General features: G+C 39.4%; 1 protein-coding gene across 4 annotated transcripts in view; it reads left to right on the forward strand.

The window, feature by feature from the left end:
* The first annotated feature begins 443 nt into the window (after positions 1 to 443).
* The window catches only part of NKAIN3 (sodium/potassium transporting ATPase interacting 3), a 333,546-nt gene continuing 308,995 nt past the window's right edge, over positions 444 to 24,994 (forward strand). Inside the window, exon 1 of one of the 4 annotated variants that reach the window (XM_064387416.1) lies at positions 444 to 772. In XM_064387416.1, the coding sequence (XP_064243486.1) occupies positions 719 to 772 (54 nt within the window). In that variant the 5' untranslated portion in view covers positions 444 to 718. The remainder of the gene's footprint in view (positions 773 to 24,994) is intronic. The other 3 variants (XR_010347042.1, XM_064387428.1, XM_064387424.1) reach the window with 3 other exon arrangements.

Below are 24,994 nucleotides of genomic sequence, written 5' to 3' on the forward strand. Positions count from 1 at the left end.
ACCCGGCCGGGCTGCTCGGGCCCGCCCCGGGCTGCTCGGGCCCGCCCCGGGCTGCTGGGGCCCGCCCCGGGCTGCTCGGGCCCGCCCCGCCGCCCGGCGGCCGCCGCTCCCGCCCCTCCCCGCCTCGGCCGCCCGAGTCCCTTGAACTTTCCCCGGGCGCCCGCAACAAGCGGCCCACGCCGGGCTGCCGCTGCCCGCACAGCCCCCTGCCGCTTCCGCCAAGTTCCCCTCAAGCACAGCCTGCTCTGGGAGCCTCCAAAATCCCTGCGAACTGCCCGCCCGGGGACCCCCGGCACGGCGCCTGAGGAAAGCCCGCCGCCGCCGCCCCCGCTCCTCTCCCGTTCACACCTCGCACAGCTCCCGCCCTCCCTCGCACGCCCACCCGCGCCCCCCGCCTCCCCACCCGCGTTCCCTCTGCCCACCCCGCCCCGGTCCGCGAACGCCCACCCCCGGCCGCTGCCCCTTCCCCAGAGCCAGAGCCGGGCAGAGCCCTCCGCTGCCGCCGGCTCCCAGCCCCGGGGCCGCGCCGACCTCTCCGCGTTACTTCCCGCCGCCGAAGAGAAGCCCCTCCACAAAGGAGCGAGGCAGCAGGAGGCGGGGGATACACGCACGCCCGGCCGCTCCGTCCGGATGCGGTGAGCCCCAGGCTCGCCTCCGGGGCCGCGCCAGCGCGGGAGGGAAGAAGCGGAGCAGCAGCGGCGGCTCTCCGGCTGCCACCATGGGCTGCTGCTCGGGGCGCTGCACGCTGATCTTCCTCTGCTCGCTGCAGCTGGTGAGTGCCGGGGCACGCTTCGGCTTCGCGCGGGGTGGGCAGGGACGGGCGCTGTCTCCCCCGCCCCGGGCACGGCCGCCGGGGGCGCGGAGCGGCGCTGGCCCGGCCGCGGAGCTGTCCGCTCCCGCCGCCCCGACGGCGCGCCCGCCCCGCGCCCCGACCCGTAAGTTTCGCGGCGCGACGCGGCGTGGGACCAGAGCGGCCCCGTGGCTGGGGGACGGAGAGGAGCGGCGACCTGAGGCGGGTGCCGCGGCGCCCCAGCCCGGGCGGCTGTCAGCGCTCCCTGCCTGACGGAGAGCGGCTCCCCCGCCCTGGTGTCGCTTCGAGAAGGTGTCAGTCCCCGCTGGTTCCGGGCAGGGGCTCTCCCCGTCTGCTCAAAGTAGAGGCCGAGGGGAAGAATGAGGCTGGCGGTGTCCCCGGTCAGTGCCCGCGGGTCGGCGGTGCGGCCGGACACTGCTGGGCGCTGCCGGCGCGGTGGGAAGATGCTGGGACCGGGATCGCCGCCTCTGTCTTTTTCTATTTTTGTTAACCTGTGTAAAAGCCGCGTGTGCCGGCCCTCTCAGTGACTTTTCTTGGGGTTCCTTTCCTCTGCTTAAGTATTCCTCAGCGTGGATTTGAAACAACAGAACGGTGCCGCTGCTTCTCTTTGTTTAGTGAAGTTGGCGTATTTATTTTAGAGAAGAGAGTTGTTGAGATAAATCACCGCCAAACAACAATAATCCTTCATCTGGCTCATTAGCAGGATGATAAAATAATGCTCTCCCCTTAACGGTAGTCCCTGGTCCCAAGAGTGTTTTAAAAGATTTTTCTATTTTATAGTGACTCAGTGTCATCATTTTGCCACATGATCTCTCTTAAAATGAGTGAGTTCCTGTGTCTGTAGAGAAGAAAAGTGGGATGCATTTAGTGTGGGGGGGTGAGTTTGTTTGTATTTGTAATCCTTTGCGGTCTATTTTTCTCTTACAGCACTTTGAAATTGCTTCTGTTTCAGAGGTAATACTCCAGAAGTAATTGTACATATTGCATTTATTTGAAAATCCGCTTTCAGTTTTAAGGCTTTGTGCCAGGTTCTTAGCCTGTGTAAACTGGTGTGTCTCCATTGTTTCCAGTGTGAGCCTGGACCTTATTCACATGTGAATAGAGTGATGGACTTAGTGCAGTATAAGTAACTCAATGGCAGAACCTTGCCCAGAAACAGAGGAGGCATATGATTTGCACTCTTAGTGTAAGGAAAGTGTTCTGTATATGTTGATGTTATTTTTTATTTATTGTTTTGTATCAGTTTTGTGCTAACGACTGCAGCAGAATTGCTCCTGATTTACATCATGCATGTGGGAGGGGAAACAAACCCTATTTCTTCAAATATATCTTTACCAGTTATGAGGGTTATAATAACTGTATTTACTATTCTGTGGAATTACTGGGAGTCTATAAAAATTGAAGTAAAGTGTGAATGGCCACCATAATCTGTAGAGAAATGCATGAAAAGTCTTTCAGGAAAGAGTCGTGTTTTATAAAAGACCTATCAGACGTTATAACAACTTTCAAAAATTACTTCAATGCATGGTTTTTTCTGCTGTTCTTACATGTTTTATAGTGATGTTCCCTACATCTTTCAGGTGCTGATAAATATCTGTATAGCAAAATGGTGTCATTTTTATTTATTTTCATTTGAAAATAGAAGTCTTTCTTTATATTCAAGAAGTAATCTAGTAGATACTATGTCCTGGTTCCAACCAAGACGGGATTAATTTTTTTTGCAGTAGTCTGAAGGGGACATAGCTAGGACTTGGAGGTTATCCTGTACTACCTCACATCATTGCCAGGGGTGGAGGAAAATGACTCTCTTATGGAGAATGGGCTCCTTCTCTTTGGGGTAGTGTGGCACCAGTCCCAAGCTGGAGAGAGCGGTGGGGTGATCCTGGTTCAGAGCCAGGGGGAGCTTGGCTGCATGGCTGCAGTCTGGTGAGGCTGGGGTGAGCATTTTTCATGTGAATCACTCTCTCTTCAGCACACTTGTGTTATCAATATTGTTGATGTTACTGTTCCTTTACTTATCTCATTGGTGTTTCCAGTAAATTGTTCTTCTCTCAGCTCATGATCTTTGCTTTTTGTGCCTCTAGTTCTCCTCTCCAGGCACCTGTAGGGGAACGGGAGAGGGGGTGAGGGGGGAGAGAGTGGCGGCATGATCTGGGAAGTATCAGTGGGAGAACTAAATTGGGGAATATCATTCCTGAACCACAACACATGAACTTAAAGCTCAGATGCTGTCCATGATCTCAGTGGTGGTAGTGTTCAGTTTATATATGTAGGAGTTAACACCACAGAGAGTTTACATCTTTTTCTGATATCTTATAGGTGATGAATATAAAACATATGCAGCAAAACTGCATCCCTGGACATTGCTCTCATTGAGATGTATTTTACTTTGCATCCACTTACGGAGGGGTGAAAGAGATATTAGTGATTATAGACAATATTTAGGTTAAATCTTGCAAAATCCAAACACTTGTAGTGCTAACCTGTAGAATTTCAGAAGTACTGGTGATCTATATGACTTGAGGAAAAACTTTAAAAAGGAAACATGTGGGTACATATTTAAAAAAAGAAGTTATGTTAGTCATGTTCTGGTCCTGTCTGAGAAGGGCAATAGCTCTGGCTTAGCCTTAGGATTAACCTTTAGATATTACCTAATAAATAAGTATCTAATTAAATACACTTGACAACACCTTTCATAGCATGTGTGTACTATGTAGATTCTCTTGTGTATAAGTAAAGTAAATTAAAAGTAAAGTAAAGGAAAGTAAAAAAGCCAAATCCCTGGAGATATGTGCATAAACAAGATTTGCTTATTGTTCTAAAGAAGAGTGCACTCTTCAGTGTCCTTAAGGCAAAGTTTCTTGATTCTTTAAAACTTTAGTCTTCTCTAACTGTTGCCTTCTTTATCCCAGCAACATATAAACAGTCAAGGCAAAAGGGAAGAGGAAAACTGTTATTGCATTACTGTGAATAAAATACCATTTCTCTAATGTTAACCCATTAAGTGTGTTAATTGCAAGAAGATTTGCTTGTAATTTTCAGTGCTGTTTGTTAGGGGATTTTTGACATAAAATGGCAATAATAGTGATTTTCAGTTATGCTTTAATCCACAAAAGTGGAGGTTTTTGGCTGACGCCTTGTCCTTTTTTATAGTGAACGCATTTAAGTATTTCATTCAGTGATCCTAAGGACAATCTGTAAATAGTCTTCTATCATTTAATAATAACAACTTCATTTGTAAATGGGAATCCGTATCATTATGTGTAATATAGAAAAAAATCTATATTCATATCATTGAGTGTAGGTGGCACAAGTTCATGAAAAGTTCTTAGTCACTTTCAGGGTTTTATTGTACCCCTTCAGGTGGATTCTGCTTCTGAAAACCAAGGAAATTTTGTGTAAGGGGAACTGTATCTTGCCCCACCGCCCCTCTTTGATCTTTCACTGTTTTGCTCTTCCTGACTGAAGCATTGCCATATGCTATTGCTAAAGGTGCCTCTGAGCACAGAACAATGAAGTGTATGTGTACCTTTTTGTGCATAAATGTGTCATTAAGATTGTTAGGAGCTATGTATACATTGGGAAAATATATCATAAGGATATATAAATCCTTTGGATTACAGCCATAATTCTTACTGATGCCACTAGAAGTCTGAGACATTGGCCTTGTCTGTACTAGAAAATTAAATCAGCTGGCAGAGATTGTGCCTGTGCTATGGCAGACACCGTGCCATAAAACACTGAAAGATGAAAATGTTTGGCAAATAAAAGAAATTCAAAAAATATTAAATTCTGGAAGGGGTAAATTGACAATGAATTGCCGCAAGATTTAGCTGTGTGAATCCAATTGGTGTTAATAAATGTCACACAGTGAAAACCTTCATGCTGCTTTGAAAATGTGTTTCTGAGAAACTACCTTTGCAGGATAATGTTGTTTCAACACACAATAAGTGGAAGTTTTTGGGACGTAGAAGTGTATAGATAAACAAACACAAAGAACTCTAAATACAGGGATGGTGAATGGGATTTTCAAAGTGGTGAAGGGATGGTTGATGGAAAGTGTGTGACTAAGTCCCTTCATGACTTTGACAGTCTCGTTTCATGTGTTTATCCTTGGGCTCCTCTGCACTGTGTTCGTTCTGTAGGTCCTGATTTAGAAGTGTATGGTTTATCCAGTTATAGCTAGTGTAAAATAGGCTGTTCCCTACTTAACCTGTTATTTTCCAAATAATGAAAGTGTCAGCAGGCCACATGGAAAAATTATTCCAGTGGAAACACAACTTCTATGTACTAATGTTTTGACCAGTGTTTGTTTGGGAAGTGCAGTCAGTCATTTTAACAGTCTAATCCCTTTCAATATTCAGAAGATTTATATTTATGGTTGCTATTACATTACATTAATTGTATTGATGTATGTAAACCCTTACATTTGGAGATGAGACTGTATTCATTAGAATGAACAATACTGTTTCATCATTTGTTGCTGGACATCATAGAATTTCAGCAGTTATGAGGGGAAGTGATATATGTATATATCATGCATTGATTTTCATATCATTTTTAAATACTTTATAGAACTGGATACTCTAACTTTATGACTTTGACTCTTGATGCTTGTATGTTAGAACTGACAGATACCAGTTATTCAGCTAACAGCTCAGGGATTCAAGGGAATTGATAAATTTGAGAAAGTAAAATCTTTGAACCAATAAATTGCTTCACTTTTTATGTTGATAAAAGAATCACCAGCCCATTGATTTGGAGATGAAGCATCTGTCTACTGATAAAAGAGGTGGAAGTTGAGGGAGTGCCTATTGTACTAGCAAGGATGGAGAAAGCTTGGGATTCTAGCCCTGAACAATGCCCTGGTTGCAGATGTTGCACTTTCTGTTATAACAGCTGAGCTGGGAACACATATGTCATTCCCAAAACATGTAACCATTGCTGGTGGCTACACCTAAGAGGCTGATACACTTGTTATGTGGGTGTATAGTTGCATTTAACCTTAACATTGGAAGTAATACACTGCACCCAGTAGAACTACTTAAGTTAAATATTTGCAATCCAAAAAAATATATGGTATTATATATGTTTTAGGATCTCTCTCATCGGGAGCGAGAGAATAAAAACTAACACTGTTTTCCACTTTGTGTTTTTGTTGTATTTTTCAAAATTGTTGGGAGTTATCTGTTACTAAAACACACATTCTGAGCTCATCAACACTGTAGGATTTAACCTCTCCATGCACCAGAAATTCATCTTGAGAAGTGAAATCCCCTCCTGTTGAAGCTGCATGTAAGACTGCCTCTGTGCACTGTTCCAAAGTTAGAAATTCAAAACTTGAGAAAACATGAATTTTCAGAGCCCTCTGAAATTTCTGAACTGGGTAAATTTGTGAAAAGAATCATCCAGCTCTTGCTTAGTTTTAGACTCCATCCACCACAGCAGGCTATTTTTCTACAATTCCTGGCTGCTCTATGGCTGAGGGACAGTTAGTTCTGATATAAATATTTAATAAATATATTTATAGTGATGAAGTGAAGGAGTTAAGATTTCAATGATGATAATAACAATTAATACACTGAAAATTGTGAATTATATAGCTGCTCTTCCTGTCTGTAAGACCAGAAAGTTTTGTAAATAGTTATTTTAAGAACTTTCAGATATGCTGCTGATCTGCTTCTATTTCTGCTACATTCTACCTAGACCTCATTCCTGGGACTAAGAAACAAATATTGTGGTTTGGAAAGTCATTGGAATTCAGGATAGTATTGTTGGATCTAAATGAAATTTGTGTAGGACTTGCAGAACTTGAATACTTAGTAGGTTTTTTTTTGGAGATCATATGGAATTGATTGCACTTGCAGTTGTTTAGGTGGTGTTTAAATATTGCCAGTTTTGTGAGGTTTGGATCTGAAATAAAGACTCGTAAGACTAGTTAATCTTAGCTCATGTTTTCAGTCTGTGTCTCACTTGGATCTTACATTTACAAAGAGGCCCTTTTAGTTTTAGGACCAATTTGGTAAATTTACAAATAAGTAATAAAATCACAACCCCTTAATTTTTCAGGTAAAATGTTGCATTTTGGCCCCTCTGTGATATGAATTTAATTGATTAGATGACCAAAGAGAGAGTCAAACCAGTCACATCAATCATTGGCCCTGATACTGTACAAGAAAAGTGAATGGAGGTTTTGTACTTCACTTGATTAGAACGGGTGTAAGTTAATGTGTTCTGTACTTGCTAAGATGATCACTTCTTGGATGTGCTTGGTGAAGCCAAGAGGCAAAAGATCCAGGGTGCAACATGGGGGAAATTCTGATTGAATGCTTAGAAAAAATGTCATAGTGGGATTATTGGATCATGTTTTGAAAGCAATTTTGGAAACTCCATCCTTGAATAAACTCAAATTGAGCTAATCACAGCTCTCAAAAACTGAATCTAACTGAAGTTTATCTGATGTCAAAATTGTCTCTGCAACAAATAAAGGTTTTAGCAGATGATCTCTAAAGACTTCTTGCAACTTAGATTGTCCTGTGATTATATGATTTTACCAGAGCATAAGGAATAAAGTTCTTCAATTCTTTGTTTGGAGGGTATTTAAAATACACAGTAATTTGAGTTATTTTGAAATAATTACTTTCTTAATTTGTTTTGTTTATAATGCAATGGAAATAAGCTTGATATGGCAATAACAATTCTTATATTCTGTTGTATCTCTGAGTGTCAAACTTCAGTGTTTAAATAAATGAGAAGTACCTGTGATTGCCTTGAGATTTATTATTTCATAAGTAACAATGCTTTGATACAATGTAGTATATCAGATCTTTTGAACTCATTAATACGGAAGCAAAATATATTTAATTCATTCAGTCAGCCTTGTAATTAATTACTCAGCAGTCATTTTGGGGCAAAAAGCCTGTTATTTCTGTCTGTACAGGGAAATGAACGGCATATTTTTGGTTCCAGATGACTAATACAAAGAAGCAGTATTAAGTGACTGTGTGGTTCAGGAAACTGATAACATGATAACATTTTTCAACTCTAGTTCACATTTTGAAATTCATTGCAGGTTAGATGACAGCAAATGTCATGATGAAATGTTTATATTAAATTATACTGGTCTTGCTATAGACTCAGTATAAAAATGTCATTTTAATATAGGGATTGCTCCTAATTTCCACCTTTTATGTTATACAAGAAGGATGAAGGTTGTTGGGCATGGTACCATGAAGACCAAAATGATGGTTTTGTCAAAGTTTCCTTCAGATCAGCTTATGAGGGCTGCTAGCATGATAGTGCAATGAAGTTTGCACCGCTGCCTTAGCTCATACTAGACATGACATCTTTGTAAGCTTTATAATTGACATAAAATTAAAATGAAAAATAATGTTAGTTGCATTGTTTTTGTGTAAATTTAATCTTTTTTTTATTGGTTAGAAAGAACATTTCTTACTGCTCTTTATTTGTCTTGAAGAAAAATTTGTGCAGTAGCAAATGGAAAGTGTCTCACTTTGAATCTTGAAGCAGCTCAGTTCTGTCCAAGATGAAACAGTTTTCTTCTCATTTCTCATGAGCAGTTAGTGCCTACCTTCCTAAAGGGAATGCCAGCAGGTTTTGGATCAGACACTCCTACGCTGAGTGAGACTTGCAATTCCTTGACACAGCTGTGCCAGCAGCACTATGACAGGTTTTACTGTGCCATGGGCTATTTTTTTTTTCTTCTATGTGTGCCCAGTGAAATCTTTGTAGTCTTGCCATGGACCTGTGCCTTTGGTAGGTCTGTAAAGGACAGTGGTAGGCGGCATTATCGCTGTACTCTGATCTCTGGAACATACAGAGTGCTTAAGACCCTGGTAATGAAATGGTAGTAAAAGATTTTATTTTAGACCTTTTACTTTTTACTATACTTCCTTATCATCTTGTCTTCCTTCAAACACAGCCCTATCTTGCATGTAATCTCAACTCAGATGGATTTTTTAATGCTGTGGTGATTTGGGATTTGTTCTTACAAGTTGCTGAATGCCCTACAGCTCTCATTAAAGTTGCTGAAAGTCATTCTTTTACATATAGGCTTTTTATAATGGTAGGTTCAAGCAGAGGCAGCAGTGAACCCCTTCTACCTGGTGAATGCCACTAGTACAGTAAAATAAAAGGAAAATGGAAAACTTTCTACTTAATACAACAGCCAGTTTCAGTCAGAAAAATATCCCTTGCAGAAGTGAATGCCGCAAAGAAATAAAATTGAAGTTCTTCCACAGGTCTCTTCCACAAGTCTTTTTTTTTTTCTCTTCTCAATTTCATCAGTACAGAAGTTTTGGCTTGAGAGTAAGTATAAATATATATAAAGGGTATATGCTTGACAATGAGCCCAGTGGAATTCTCTGAGGAGGGTTTTGACACACACCAAAGGAACTACTGATATAGCAAAGTAGAATAATACTTAGGAGATGAAGCATGAGCAGTAAGATCCTGAAATGCTTTTATAGTTAAGGAGATTGCGGGAGTATGGGATGAAAAGTATAGAAAGGTGTATTTAGATGAGTGTATAAAAAGTGGGATGTGGCAGCCCTCTTTATCAGAGAGATGAAAGTTTCCTCTATGTGTGGGAGGAATTCCTGCCTAAGGTTTCACTGAAAATAAGATCTTAAGGAAAAGATTTTTATTTATCTTTTCTAACATACTGCTACTGCTGTGCCAGTTTCTCACTATTCTGTTGTAAAATTACTGTTTTGGTGTCAGACCGTTTGAATAAAAAATGCCAGGGGAGCAAAATCATATGATGATGATCATGTTTTGTAGAGAGATTGGAATGACCGGCATGTTTCTCATCCAGCTCTAGTTTTTGCCTTCGGTTGAGCCTTGAATACTCTGTGTTGTCCTGGGAATGCTGCAACTTCACTGCCCTGTTGGCAGTTCCTGGAATCTCCTGTGAGCAAAGTGCTCCTGGAGCTTAGGAGCGTGCAAGTGAAGCTCAGCACAAGCCATAGTGCAAATGAGTACACGAGTAAATCTGTATCAGCCTAGAAAACCAAATACCAATACCAAACCAATACCAAAACCAATACAATACCAAATACCCCAATAAACCTCCCAATTAAGTGCAGCTTCTCAGAGGGACTGGAAAGAGCTCATGCCTAAGTGCATTTTGCAAACAGAATTCTGTTAAAATGGACTATGTAGAAAAACATTCTTCTGGAAGTTTAGTCTCCACAATCAACGAATAAAAAGGTGAAGAATTCTAAAGCTGGAAACGGTAGTGCATTATAGTATAGGGATGACATTACAACAATATACAATTTCCTCTGCTGGTGAGCTGTTTATTTTTCCTGCTAAAAGTTTGCTGTGTCTTTCTATTGCAGAGCAAGCAGGGTGTTTAATTTCTCTAATATATATTTGTTTCATGAATTAAGTAGACATCACCAGGGTAAGTATATTTATATTTTAACTGGAACAGAAGCCTTGCTGCTTCTACTGATTGAATAATTTGCATCATAGAAACCTGAAAAGCTTCTGCATCCTCTAATGCAGATGGAGCTACTCAGAATACTGAAGATAGATGGTCTTCCCATGGAGATCCCCATAGCTACTGAAGATCCTTTAATCAGACTGCAGTGAGACTGACTCTAGTCAGTTAGTTTATGGTCATTTGTAAAATACCTGTTTTAGTGTCCCCCCAACACAGGCATTCAGGAAGCTTAGAAATGCCCAAATTTGGGGGATATTTTTCTCAATTACCTCTGTTTTCAGTTCTTATGTTGGTTAGTTGCAGATTTGTGCTCAGCCTCATTCTTCTGATAAACCATTTCTGTTCACATCAACAGGAAATCTTGTCTTCAATGCTTAGCTGTGAAATGATACACTATTTCCACTTTCACATTAAGTTTTTTTTTCCCCTATGGAGCCAAATGATTTGCTCCCAACTCTCCTCCCAGTTATTTCGGAACAACATCCAAATTCTGATCTTCATTTGTCATAGATTCTGCTCCCCAAACCAGTCATGACTGTTAAAATTCACTTGTGGCTGTAAATGGACCCTGTACATTGTTCTTGTCTAAGTGTTTTGCAACTATAAATTTTCTTTAGTTGTATAGTGGCCACAGTTATTTGTGGGTCTTCACATGTTGGTTGCATTATGAAAAGGTCTGGTTAGTTCAGAAAAGAGGGGAAAGTGAACCAGAACACGCTGATAACAAATAGATGAACTAGTAGTAGCATCAACTGTAATGCAGTTATTAGAGCACTTGGAATGGGAGTGTTAGGATGGACTGAAAAAAATGCTTCCAAGCTTGGATTTACAGTGAAAAGTTAGACATATGAATGGCAGTAGCCTATATCCAAACATCAGAAGAGAATTACATTGAAATATATTAGATGCCATGAATGGCTTTGAGTTGTATACTACTAATGTGTAATTTAGTCATAGTGGTCTGATGAAAGCCAAAGCTGACTGAGTTGTGCCAGAAGTAACCACAAGGTGCCAAAGTTTATTTAAATTGGATTGAATATGAAGCCCTTCATATCTCTGATATGTTTTTTTCATGAGTTAGACATCCTGAAGGTGTGTGTTTACATTTTAATTGTAACCAGTTACATTTGTTAATCTGTACAACTGTAATCAATTGAATGAACTAATGTGTGTTCAATTTCAAAGTGTAGCCTGTGCAGCTGAGGTGTGGCGTGCTGCCTTGCACAGCGGTAATGCAGGGTGTGAAACAACCTCACCAGGATGATACTGACAGCCAATCAAATAATTTTATTGCAATTTTGTATCCATGAAAGGTTGCAGGTTTTATTGTGTTAGTCAGTATGTGATACTTGCACTGAAAGCTGAGGGACTGTGCAGTGCTTTGTGGCCAAAAAAGTGTCCTGGTTAACCCAAGATCTCACTGAACTGAGATTCTGGTATATTCATTGAAGTTGTATTAATTTAATTATTTGGTTTTTAGCTTTATTATGTATTTGGTTCTCTTGGCCTATCTGACTCATGAAATTCTTGGCTGTGTGAATTGGCTGAGATTTTTTGGCTGGACTGTACTTGGTCCACATGCCAGTCGTGCTGGAGGGCTCCAGTACTGCTGGGGTTTCACTGTGTGTATTCATCTGTTGAGAAGCTGATGTAAATAATGCCCCAAATTCAGGGCTGGGTTTGCCCTTTTTGAGATCATTTGAAGCACACTGCAGCCGAGGGTGGCTCTGGAGCAGGATGTATGTCTGAGATACAGCCTGCCTCAAGCACTTACAAACCAGAACAGATAATGGAGTCAGAAAAAGAAGCATGCAAATGTTTTTCTTTACGCTCTACAGAAAGTCTCTGAAGTCATAGTTCAGGCTGGTTTTATGCTTGGTGGTTCTTCATGTTTCTACACACAGTTATGATTATTCCTTTTTTTATATTGGCCACATGTGACTGTGAGCATATTAACACTTTGATACGCAAGTTCACTGTATTTGTGTGGGCAATAATTTGGAGATCACTTTTCTTTTTGTTTGTGTACTCTTTGCAAAGTGGTTTAGAGGTGCTGAAATGTATTGCAAAGACAAAAATCTCCTTCTGTTTCAGAAATAACACCGTAAGCATGGACTCTCTTCTGGGAAAATTATTTTCAGGCGGTGATAGATTTTAGTCGATCCCTACACAATTAGCTCTCCTGCAGAAAGAGACTTGCAAATACCTACATCTGCATTGATGGGGATGCTTCTTTGTGGATTCCCCCTTGTGTTGTCACCTCTGGCCACAGGCACTTGGGGAAGACAATAGTCAGTCTCTTAAGGACATTCTGGATAACAGGAAAATAAACAAGTATCCCCAAAATACTGGAACTGGCCATCTGTGTACAGAGAAGGGGCAGTTTTAAGTCTTCTGCTGATAGAAGCACTGTTCAATTTGTACTGAACCGTGAGTTCATGGTTTCCTTATTATGGTACTTTGTCAACTCATTTGCTCAATCCAGTTTTTGGTGACTGGAATTGGCTAAAGAATTACAGGATATTCACTGAAATAGCAATAAGAAATCCAAATCTCCTGGGTGGCAAACTTTAATTGTTGCATTTTCTCGGAATGACAAATGCACGTCTAATCCCAGCTGTCTAGGCAGAAGAGTAATTTCCGAGGCAGCCCGCTTACATTCAATTCTCTTCCTCTAAAAGTGAAGCAATAAATTATGCTGGTGTTTAAGGGGTGATCTCTGTGACTTTAAAGAACATAAACTATCAGAGGCACACCAGCCTGACTGTGCTAAATCTGAGCACCTCCTCTATCTGAGTGAGTAAGCTCATCTCCCACAGAGAGCAGCAGGAGCTACAGGTGCTGGCATCCTCACTCAGTGGCATCACTGCTCAGAGGGATCGAGCTGTAACTGAGGCAGCTGTGCTACTGACTGGGCTTGGTGAGTGCAAGCACTATTAGGAGGTGCCATTAGATGAAGTCACTGAACCATTAGGAAGCCTGCAAAAATGAGTACCCTCTTCTAATCTGAAAAGTGTTGTGGTTGAGAATATACCCACTGGACATCCTCCAGGGAAGATTTCTTTCACACATAGTGACTCTATCAGGGTTACCAGCTGGCATTTCACCAGCATGAGACTTAGCCTTGTAACATTGCATGGATCCCTACATCATGCTGAGTAGTGCTGGCCATCTATTATTAATACGCTCACATTTTTTGCTAGACTAAAAGTATATTATTTTCTTATTAAATCTTCCATTACTTTAGGATGCTTTTAAGGTCTGTTCTGCTCTCACTCTATTAGTTGTGAACAAAAGCTTTCCAAATGTCAGAAGTTAATATATGCTAATATCTGAATAAGCAAGAAAATACATCAGATTCAGAGGCCATTTTCTCATATAATGATGTCTTTAAGACTCATAGACTGTTCTTGTAAAATATTTCTCTTTTTGCTATGTGAGTGCATATTCATACACAATTCCAGTTTTGCATTAGAAATATTGGCTGCATGACAAGGTGAGACTTTCTCCTATAATGGTTATTTTTTGGCATGCATAAAGAATTCAAAGAACTCTTAAGTTAGAGAAGTAGTATTGTGTTTGCTTACACAAGTTGATGGAGGCAGTGACATGTTTATTCTGCTTGGAGGTGGCCAGAGGGAAGCCAGTGTGCTTCTAGGAGCTCTGAAGTAAGCTAGCAGAGAGAGTTAGAGACCTCTCATGGCAGAGAAGACAGAATCTCGGTGCTGCATTAATAACCTGCTGCTAATGGCCAGGGTCATCTGGAATGGTTTTGCCTTTGTTCCCCCATGACTGAGGCTCAGTCCAGCTGTGTTGGAAATTGCACTTTCTAGAGTTCCCCTGCAAATCTTCTGCTATTTTGATTTCTGGAGTTCTGTTTCCTAAAAGAGTATACAAGACCTAGTGTAGAATAAGCTTTCCCCTAATTATTTAGCTGATGTACGCATGATTTTAAGTGTGCCATTTTTATTCTGTTAATTTCCAGATTGATTTTTACTTTACCAGTAATAATCCTAATGCAGGCATTGAATCTTAGCAATAACCCCTCCTGCTTAGTTAATCTATTTCTGTCCTTCTTGCATGTTATTTTTAATCTTTAGGGAGCTTTGAACTATTTCTCAGAGCTATGCTCAAAAGTGAGTTTGTAACCTTTTACTGCAATTGCTGCTAGTAGACCTTGCTTGAGGCCATAGAGAAGCTGGGACAAAGCCAGGGAAAATATTCAGGCTCATGTCTTAAGCACAAGATGACCATTCATCTTTTATAAGCTTTTCTTGTCTGATGCTTTCAAATTCTGAGAAAAGATTGCCTGGAAATTGAAGTGTTCATGCTTTTTTCATAGCAGAAATAGATTTTTCCTTGGAAATTTTGGTCATGTCATGCTGGTGTGTTTACAAGCAGCAAGGTGTGTGGTGATGGTACAAATGAGGGCAGTATGCCTTGCTTTTTCTATTATTAGATCATTCAAAACTCACTTTCTGTGGCTTTCTAGTCTCTGTAAGTCCATTAATATCAGTGAAGGTTTGGTCATTTATACTTGCTGAATAGGAGTTTTAAAAGATAACAGCTGAATACTTGATTTTAAGTGTTCTTCACATATTTGAAAAAAATTGCTTTGATATTAAATATATATTTAAAAATATTTCTTACCTTCATGTTTCAATAAAATGCTTTGTAGAGTTTGAGATTATAATGGTGTCACTGGTAGTTTCTCACATCATCACCATGTCTTCGGGGGGTTTGTGTCTCTAGCCACACTGTCTTCATTCATCCTTGTCCTATTTTGGAAAGTGTAAAGGTCCTCACAGTTTTTAGCAGAAGGCTATTGTTACAGAGAAGACTCAGATAGTCTGTAACTTCTGACCTTTCCAGAACATATTTTTGTATCTCCTTGGAAGTAGCATGGAGGGATGATGATAAGGAAGTTGAGAATACGGCCAGCATATGCACAAGTATGTTCAGGAAATATTACCTTCTTTAACATTGAAGGAAAAAACCCCACAAAAATGGGATCCAAAATCTATTGGAAATCGGTCAAATATATACTAATTTCAGGTTTTGTATTCAGCCATACACAGTTTTCTTCAAATTTTTTTGTGTTTTCCTTTGATTTTTATTTTTTGAGATGATTAACTGTGGTTTATTAGAGTTGCTGCAAGAGGCAAAATTTGGGTTTCCCTACTGTGGTTTATTGAAAATCTCAATCACAACATCGCATGAACAGAATTCTTCACATTTAGTGCTTTTACTTGACAGGGTAGAAACTTTATTGTTGCTGGAATTGTTTAAAGACCTTTCCAGAGGTGTGAGCAGAGGCACATTATTAATGCTGTTACTCAGCTTTCAGAAGAAAGGAAGAGTTGTGAGCAAAAGCTGTAACTCAGGGCTGGAACCAATACATTCTATAGCATCATGATAAAGTAATAGTAGAAAGTAACAAAATATAATAAATGGTCGCCTTTCTGATAATGTAAGATACGATTCTTGAAATATGTATAATTTGAATTCTTGTCTTGAGGAGTGGTAAGAACTGGGGCAGTGGGAATATCACAAAATCACAGACGTGTTTGGATTGGAGGGGACCTCTGGAGAGTGTCTCACCCAACCACCTGCCAAGGCAGGGTCACCTAGGACAGGTTACACAGGTGAGTTTTCAATCCCTCCAGAGGGGGAGAATCTGTAACCTTCCTGGGTGGCCTGTAGCAACAAGAAAGGCAAATCCTTGTTTTAAAGATATTTTCAGATACAGGTGCAATTTTTCATTTATACAGGTGAAGAAAACCTTGGCTTAATTTTGTTCCCTTTGAAAAAGAGAAATATTCTCACTGAATTTTGTGGAAAAGGGTTATGATTCTGGTTTGAATGGTGCATATTGACGAATTATCTTTACATGCAAAGTATATATGGGTTAAACACTTCTCCATCTTTACTTTTCCACAAAAACAAAAAAAAATTTCCCAGGGATTAGGGGTCCTTTTACAGGAGTGTTTTATTAAGAGTGTATTGTTTATACAGTTGATTCTGTCTGGAGGCAGATGATCTCTTGTGGCTGCTTTTGACCCTGATTTCAGAAATGGCTGAAAGGGAAAGTGCACAGGCTGAATTAAAACCCACAAAGGACTTGCAGTAGAAGTCAGATCTAAAGATCATGTAGCAAAAACTTTGTAGTGTTACACAATGCTTAGTTTTTTTCTAATTTGTGGTCTGCAGTTTTAGCACTGTTAGCATAGCTTCATTGCAGGAGCCTTTTGGTTTAGATGTGACATATGTCAACAGGATTTTCTTTCTTTCTGTAGGCTGTTATGACACCTCTTCAGATGTATAAACTAGGCTAAGACAGCTCTCATCTATCCACTGATGCAGCCATGCCCCTATCAGGGGCTTTGCCATCCTAGAGCAGATAGCTGTGGTATTAAAGTTTTCATGTGAGCTAAGAGAAGTACAGGGCAGTTATGGCACAATTTTGTGGCATAAACAGGGTAGTAACTGCTTAAGCAAAAGTGAGAAACATATTGAACTGCTATCAGTTCAGGGCAGCAAGGCCCAGTCCTGCCCTTGGGTCACAAGAACCCCATCCAATGCAGGGACAGAGTGGCTGGAAAGCTGCTCTGAAGAGAAGCATCTGGGGGTGCTGGTCAGCAGCCAGTTGGACATGAGCCAGTTTGTGTGGCCCAGGTGGCCAAGAATGCCCATGGCATCCTGGCTTGGATCAGAAATAGCGTGTCCAGCAGGACCAGAGCAGTGATTGTACCCCTGTACTCAGCACTGGTGAGGCCATATCTCAAATCCTGTGTTCAGTTTTGGGCCCCTCACTACAAGAAGCTTGAGGTGCTGGAGCATGTCCAGAGAAGGGCAAACAGAGCTGGTGAAGGGTCTGGAGCACAAAGTCCTATGAGGAGCAGCTGAGGGAGCTGGGGCTGTTTAGCCTGGAGAAAAGGGGGCCCAGGGGGGACCTTATCGCTCTCTTATGACTATTTGAAAGAAGGCTGAAGTAGGGTGGGGGTAAGTTTCTTCTCCCAAGAAGCGATATTTGGAGAAATGTCTTCCCTGAGTAGGGATTGTCAAGCATTGGAGCAGGCTGCCCAGGGAAGCTGTTGAGTCATCATACATTAAGGTATTTAAAGGACATAGAGATCTGAGCCTTAGGGACATGGTTTAGTGGTGGCTTTGGCAGTTTTAGGTTGATGGTTGGACTTGATGATCTTAAAGTACTTTTCCGACCTGAATGTTTTTATAATTCTGTAAGAACTCAAGTTAGAGGAACTATCAAATCTGAGGCAAGCCATTACGGAGACCTTGGGGCAGTATCAGTGTATCTTTCTTTATAAAAAAATCTAGTTTTTGAAATCTTATCTTTCTGCTGCTTAAGTTTTCTTACAACTTGAAAATATGTCCCAGTGACTTCTGCAGACATGGATTTACCTGGGAATGGTGAGGTAAGTATCCCCTTCTCTCATAAAATGTTTTTGGATGCATGACATGGAGGTGCTGCTCATTCACACTGCTGCTAGATCCAGTCCTAGTGCATTTTAATTCTCATTTGCTTCAATATAAGGAAGTTATTTCCAGTTCTTTCCCTTTTTAATCTGTATATTTGTTATGGATTGTAGGATTTTGGTAGCAGGGAGGCCACGAGGGTAGCTTCAGTGAGAAGCTGCCAGAAGCTTCTATGCCTTATAGAGCCAGTTCCAGCTGGCTCCAAGATAGATCTGCCACTGGCTAAGTCAGCACTAGTAGTAGTGCCTCTGTAGCAACATATTTAAGAAGGGAAAAAATTTATTGGGCAGAAGTAATTGCATCCAGGAGTTAGGATATGTGAGAGAAAAAGTTCTCCTTCTCTTTTTCCTACTGTGATTTGACTTGTAGTAACCTGAATTCATTTCACTAAGTCAGGTCTGTTTTGCCCATGACTGGAATCTGTGAGTGAACAGTGGAGTGGTTAAAGTGGATATTGCTAGTGGAAAACCCCATTTATGTGGAGAAAAAAAAGTGGTTTGAGTGGCAGTTTAGACTTTGATTAATCTTGAGAATTGTGCTTTTTTTTCTTTGTCCTCACCTTAGACTGCTAAATAAATATTTTTGAAACCATACAATTTATAACTTATGTCTTCTCTTGGTGACTTAGTGAATATCTACTAGTAAATACTCATAGAACTGTGTTCAAAAGGAATTTTAAGGAGAGAGATCTTCCTCTTGGCTGGAATTTAGCGGGAAATATTGCTAATAATATACTATATTGTTGTGGGGGCAAACATGCCAAGATTTGCAGATTTGCTGCCCCATCCTAATTTTTGAGAAGTGGAGTCACACAGTTTATTCAGTTTGAAAATCATATATATATCCAAAGCGTGGAAATATGCTGGAGGCTCTAGGATTTCATTTCTGCATATTGATCATAGCATTTTGATATTGCCTTCTACTTGTTGGTGTTCTTTGAATGCTCAAAGCCTACTGGAGTTTCAAAATATGCAAGTGTATATTTTCAATTATAATTTCAATTATCATAATTATCATCATATTATCATAATTATCATCAATTTCTTTTTTTTCAGGGTGTGTTCTGTTCTTTACAAACAAATGAAAAAGACCAGCATCTTGTTAATGACTTTTAGGTCAGCCTGTCACCCAGCATCCACTCCCTGTGGGCCTACAAAACAATGATGCTGAGGATTCTCACACCTGGAACTATGGGCTCTTTGGCATCAAAGGTTCACACATGATTCTGTTGAAAAAACAACCATGAAGTGGTCAAAGTAATAAATGACTGCATGTACTCTTCTTTATCATCCCAGTAATTTAGATCATTCTGTTTAAGTCAGTGGAATTCAAAGAGCCCAGTTTCAGATAAATGATAATTTACTACTTAAATCTTAATCTCTTAGTTTGAACAACATCTGGCACCAAGAGAAGGGAAGACTGAGGCACATCCATACCAAAATCATAATGTTTTCTACCTCCTGTAGATTAGAGCCAATGAACTATATAAGCATCTAAGGTATGCAAAATAATGGTAGGTTCTAAATCAGTGAAGGTAAGGTGTAAAGATCAAATCTTATAGATTAATTTGTGGAGTGCCACCATTAATACATTGGTTTAAAAAGAGACCACACTATTTGTTACCTATTCCTAGCTATAAAATAAAATATATTTCCTGGGAGAGAGCTCAGTATTGGCACTAAGTATTAATATAGTAAAAACAAGTTCATTTTTTTAGCCAGATGTTTTACAGCTAGAAAAGAAGCAGGATTTTTGGGAACCACTGATAACAGATCTCTCAATATTTGTCTTTTTAATCTTTTTAATGTAAACTAAAACTATTGATGCTGTTGCAATACAGAGTGAAATATTACATATTCCTCTACTACATAATGGTGTAATTTTATTTGAAAAAGTCAGCATTAGTAGAGAAACAAAAGAAAAAGTTGGGTTTTTCTGATAGGCAAAACCCCCTTCAGTAGGAAATTTTTCACAGAGAACATTACCTTTATTCAGAAGTACTACTGTGGTGCTGTCTGAGAGTTGACACCTGTTGATGTATTTTCAGTCTTCTCTGTGCATGTCTAGATTAAGATGGCATACTTTCCTTTGTTAACACATGATATGAATCTCTAGTCTTAATGCATAATGACAGGTACAGTACAGGTGGAAAGCACCTAGGAGAAGGAAGACAAATCTGCACAAAAATTTCCAAGAAGCATTAAACAGCACTGTCAAATTAATTTTGTATGAATTTTATGCAGACTATTTTAAACTGAAAAGTCAAATTTTCACATAATATTGAAATTTTAATTTATTCAAAAATCAGTCTGTGATACAACCATTATTACAGAGAAACTTGAACCATCCCTGTAATAAATACAAGAACATACATGTGGAACAGGAAAATAGAGGTATTTTAGAAGAATGTGACTAAAACGAAATAGTGTATATTGTATATGCATGTGTGTTTGTGTACAAACAGTTTTTTGTTACTTCCTGCTGCCTACCTCCATGTGTATTTAACTCTCAGGAATAAATTAATCCTTGACAAGTTGTTCAGTCAATCCAGAAGAGCAGTGGCGTGAGGAATTTGAGGGTCTGAACTTGTAGAAAGCCCACCTATTTTTTTAAAATTATTCTAACAGTTAATGGATTTTCATAGAATAGTTTTATTACTGTTGAATCAATGTTTTTGGATAAAAAGTCTTCCTCTGAAAGAAATATGAGTTTCAGCTATCACTGGATTGGTTGCTTTTAATTCTGACTAGATTCAGTATTTGAAATAGGTATATTGGGAAATGATTCCCATACTGAAGAACAAACTAGTATTTTCTTTTGTTTTGTTTAGATTGACAGGCACAAAATTCATATAGCTGACATTAAAGGTATTCAAGAGTGTATGTAAGACTGGGCTGTAGCCTATCAATAATTGTGCCTTACCAATTTTATTTGGGCTTTGCCCTATTTTAACTGAAAGGGATTGATAAGTAAATTTTGAATGTAACATAAAGGGCAAATAGAGAAACCACTTCATACTTAATGTATCAATCTTGCCATAAATTATCTGGAGACTAGTGACTGCAGGAAAATTACACTAGGCACCAGAACAGTTGGCAACTCCATTTTCATATTTATAGATGGAAATAAAAAATAAGTAATTGTTGGAATTCTATGTTGTTGATATATGCTCACATAGTCTTCCTCTTCTTTCTGCAAAGGAATTAATCTATAAGTATATGAAAAAAGACACTATCTTTGAGCTCATAAAGAATTTTTCATGCACCTCTTATTTCTTACTGTGGTTTTTTAGGACTTTCAAATATTTATTTTAGGAGCTTTCATAGATTATAGTCTCCTGTATGTGGCTCTCACTCTTTCTGTCTCCTATTAAATGTAATGTGAAGGTCAGATTCTCAGGCTATAGCAAGGGGATGTATTTGAGTCAGTGTTGGATGTAGTTTCTTTTTGATGTGAATGTCATTTGCTAGGTTTCATACATCCCATAAAATAACTCCTGACAGCTACATGCTTAAACAGATAGCTTTTCTTCCTTCCATAAACCTTTGACTTGACTGTTCTCTCCACTGCCTTTCACTAAATAGAAAATTTGTGCTAACTCTTGCCCAATAGATGTTCAGAAAGCATGTTTAAATGTGGCAGAAACCCATGAAAATATTTTCAAGGATCAGTTGGCTGCAGGTGCTGTCTGTGCTGAGATGGAAATGATTTGTCTGAAGTTTTGTGCCTTCTGAGGTCAGGACCAGTAAGTATTTAATCATGGGGGAAATGCCTGTACCTACTAGTAAGGTATAGATTTGAGAAATGTGATGACAGTAGCTTCCTCTTCTCATAAAATCTATCCTGACCAAACCTTCCTGAGCCTTTTTTCCCTCATCTTGCCAGGTAGTCCAGTGTTTCCTTTATTTCTTTTTCCTCAATTTCTTTTTTTAATCAAAGGACTGTATCTCCTTTCTGAAGAGGCTTTAAAATGTAGACTTTTACCACAATTGTCGTGTTTCAAAATAGCACTGAATACTCTGTAAAAAGAGAGAACCATTTTCCCTAGTTTTGCTTGTTTGTGTATTTATGTGTATAAAATTAAACAAAAAAAATTCCTAATTATTTTGAAAACTATTTTCTTTTGACTTTTGAACCACCAGCTGTGCAATTGCTAACACGGTTCTAATAGAGTAAAAGTGTTAATATTGTAAATAATGATGAGGTTTTTTAACAATAGAAATGTTGCCACAGAGTTTATTTTAGCTATACACTGTATCTTGGTGAAAGTTTCCAGAGCAGCCAGGTGTGAGAGAAATGCAATATTATAAGATCATAAACTAGGAACTATGAATAAGGTCAAAACAAAAGCTGGAAATAGTATGCTGAGTACATTTATGAACCTGAAACTACTCATAAAATTGCAGATGAATTGTGTTCTCCTTGCTCTATGTGGAGCAGATTCCCAGCATGAATTATCATTTGTGGAAATAGTAAAAGGATAAGGTGTACAAATGCACCATATATCCTCTTTAGTGAGACAAAATTGGAATGAACTATGTGTGACTTGGTCAAACATAAGGACAGCATGGAGACAAAATACATGAGTTGGCACATGGAGACCAAATTTCTTTGTAACTAGTTGTCTTTAAAGCAGCTTACAAAACCTGAGGGTTTATACACTGCTCTTTCTATTGGTTTAGCTAAGGACACATATACTATTTTTCAAACTAGTTTTTCAATACTGTTATTCAGGAACTATTCTTCAGGAAACATTTGGCATATTATAAAACTCAAGGCAGGTTTAATCATGACTATTCTGCTAGTTTAGATAGTGCTTCTTATGTATCTCCTTGAAGACAAGCACACAAGTCATTTGAGTTGAAGAATGGAGAAAGAAAGCATTGCATGTTGTACTTTGATAATCAGCTTCAAAGTAATAAAGCCAGAAGGATTCAGAAATGCAATAATTAAGTCTAATAGGAAGAGATTCACTGCAATAGATAAACAGTGAAACACATGAGAAGAGCTGAAGGCTGTAATCACATCTTGTAACGTTTTTCAGTGTGTGAATTCAGTCTTTGCTGGTGCTACATCCGATCTACAGCTGTGGCAAGGAGGCAGTGCTGTATCTGTACATAGAGGTCCAACCACGGCCAAATTTTGGTCACTCGCAAAAGAAATCAAATGAGTAGTCTTTATCTGACAAGTGCTATCTCTTTGTTCTAATTACATTAATATACACTTACCATTTGCATATTAATTATTGCATTACTGTTCCACAAGTTGCAATCAAGTTGTTTGAAACTATTTCTTGGTAACTGAAAGTTGTGCATAAAGTCCCAGGTAGTGCTAAGGAGGAACTCACATTCTTGCTTTTGCTGTAAGTATTTTTTGGAAAATATTTAAAACACTACAAATCAAAAGCTGATTTTCATGTTTTTTAGTTGAACTCAAGACAACAGAGCTAGCAGCTGGCAATCATTTTGATAGTGTACTGTATTCTCTTTGAGAAAAAGCACTATATCTAATGAAAACGTCATGATGTAATATGAATTACTTCATAAACACATTTTTTCATGAATAGTAGCTATGTAGTTGTATTTCTTGCCAAGATTGATTTTAGTCAAGTGAATAAGATAAATATGCTCTTTTCTCTTTAGTTCCTTATTCTTTTCTTCCAAATATACACATTTATTAACTTTATGGTTCATGCCATTACTTGCTGTCATGTAGGTATTGGCTAGCATGTGCAGAATTTTGTGTTAATTTTTTCTTGTTGGTTTGTAGTATACAATGTGTAATCACATGGTTACTCTCTGTATGACATGCTTTGTGACTTGCTGTAGTTTTCACATCCCGTGTGTGGGTGGGATATACTTCCTTAGGGGGGTTAAATTTAAATTTTGACTTCGTTCCCATGAAGTGTTGGGTATTTGAAGATTGATGCATTGGATAAAGGTGTTCACACAACCACTGTGAATATAGTCCTCTCTTATTCTGCACAGATTCCTGCCTGGAGGAGTGTCTCCACAATTAGTCTCATCCTGTTGTACCAATGGCAAACTGGTCTCTTGAGCTGATCACTTCCCTACAACCTAGTAAGGCAGATGGATTAGGATATGGGGATGCAAAGTGATCATAGGGCATATACATCCTTCACATCGGCCTGCTGGAAAACTTTTGGAAAGTCAATATGTTGAGCGGGTTGCAGACTAGCAGGGCAAGATTTTAACTCTGGAATGTATTGCCAAACTCACAGGCTGCTGAAGTTAGAAATGTTTTGGGGTGAACATCCAATCACTGACAAAATACAAATTCTCATTCAAGAGGATGCGAAAAATACATAAAAGAAGATGGATTATAGGGTCGTCTTTATGGATGAGAAGTGTTATTTTTTTAGGCTGGTGTATGTTTACATGCCCTGAATCTTCTGTAGTTCTCCAGTTGCTTCTTAGCAGCTTAGTATGACTTTGGCAGAAAGTAGTTGATGATGCATGAGAGAGAGTGGTATCCACTAGGGTGTTTTTTTCCTCTTCATTTTAACGCACTGCATATGGGTATCTTCAGTATCCCATTTTATGTATTTTTACTATCAGTGCAAAGAAGTGGAACAAATGTGAGCAAGAACAGATTTCATTTGCTATTCCACTGCCATTATCCTGTTAGTACTTTATTACTTACTGAAAACCTATCTTGGAGTAATGGTGTGGTGCTGCTTACGAGCAAAGATGTGATTAATGGCAAGGTTTTGATCTTTTTTCTTTTGTAATGGGAATGGCTGACTTAGAGCAGAAGTTATGTCATTTACCTTACTCACTGAGGGTTTAACGTAAGCAGCACGGAAGATGCCTGCTGTTTGCAGTAGAGCTGATAGCATTACTCATTAGATATATTTTCTTCCAGTTGGTAGAGGCAAATACTGCCCATACAGATCTGAGTTTTCTACATATGTATGCATTAGTCAGGGTAAGTGGTTAAGCAGTTTATGTGGATGTATTTCTGGCTCATGTCTGTTTGTAAAGCACTCCTGGTAATTGTTCCAGGTGTCAGAACTACATGATCAGTTGCCTAGGTCACATGGAATTATCTTTGTTTCCTAACAATGATGGTTGAACCTTACTGTGCATGCTGGAGTGAGAAAGCAACAAAACAAAGAACTACAGTGACCTTTCTTTTTCTCATTAACCACTGCTTGAGTTTATTGATTTCCTCAGACAAAGAATGGCCTTGGCTAG

The sequence above is a fragment of the Passer domesticus genome, chromosome 1 (assembly GCF_036417665.1).
Source record: "Passer domesticus isolate bPasDom1 chromosome 1, bPasDom1.hap1, whole genome shotgun sequence".
Classification (NCBI taxonomy): Eukaryota; Metazoa; Chordata; class Aves; order Passeriformes; family Passeridae; genus Passer; species Passer domesticus.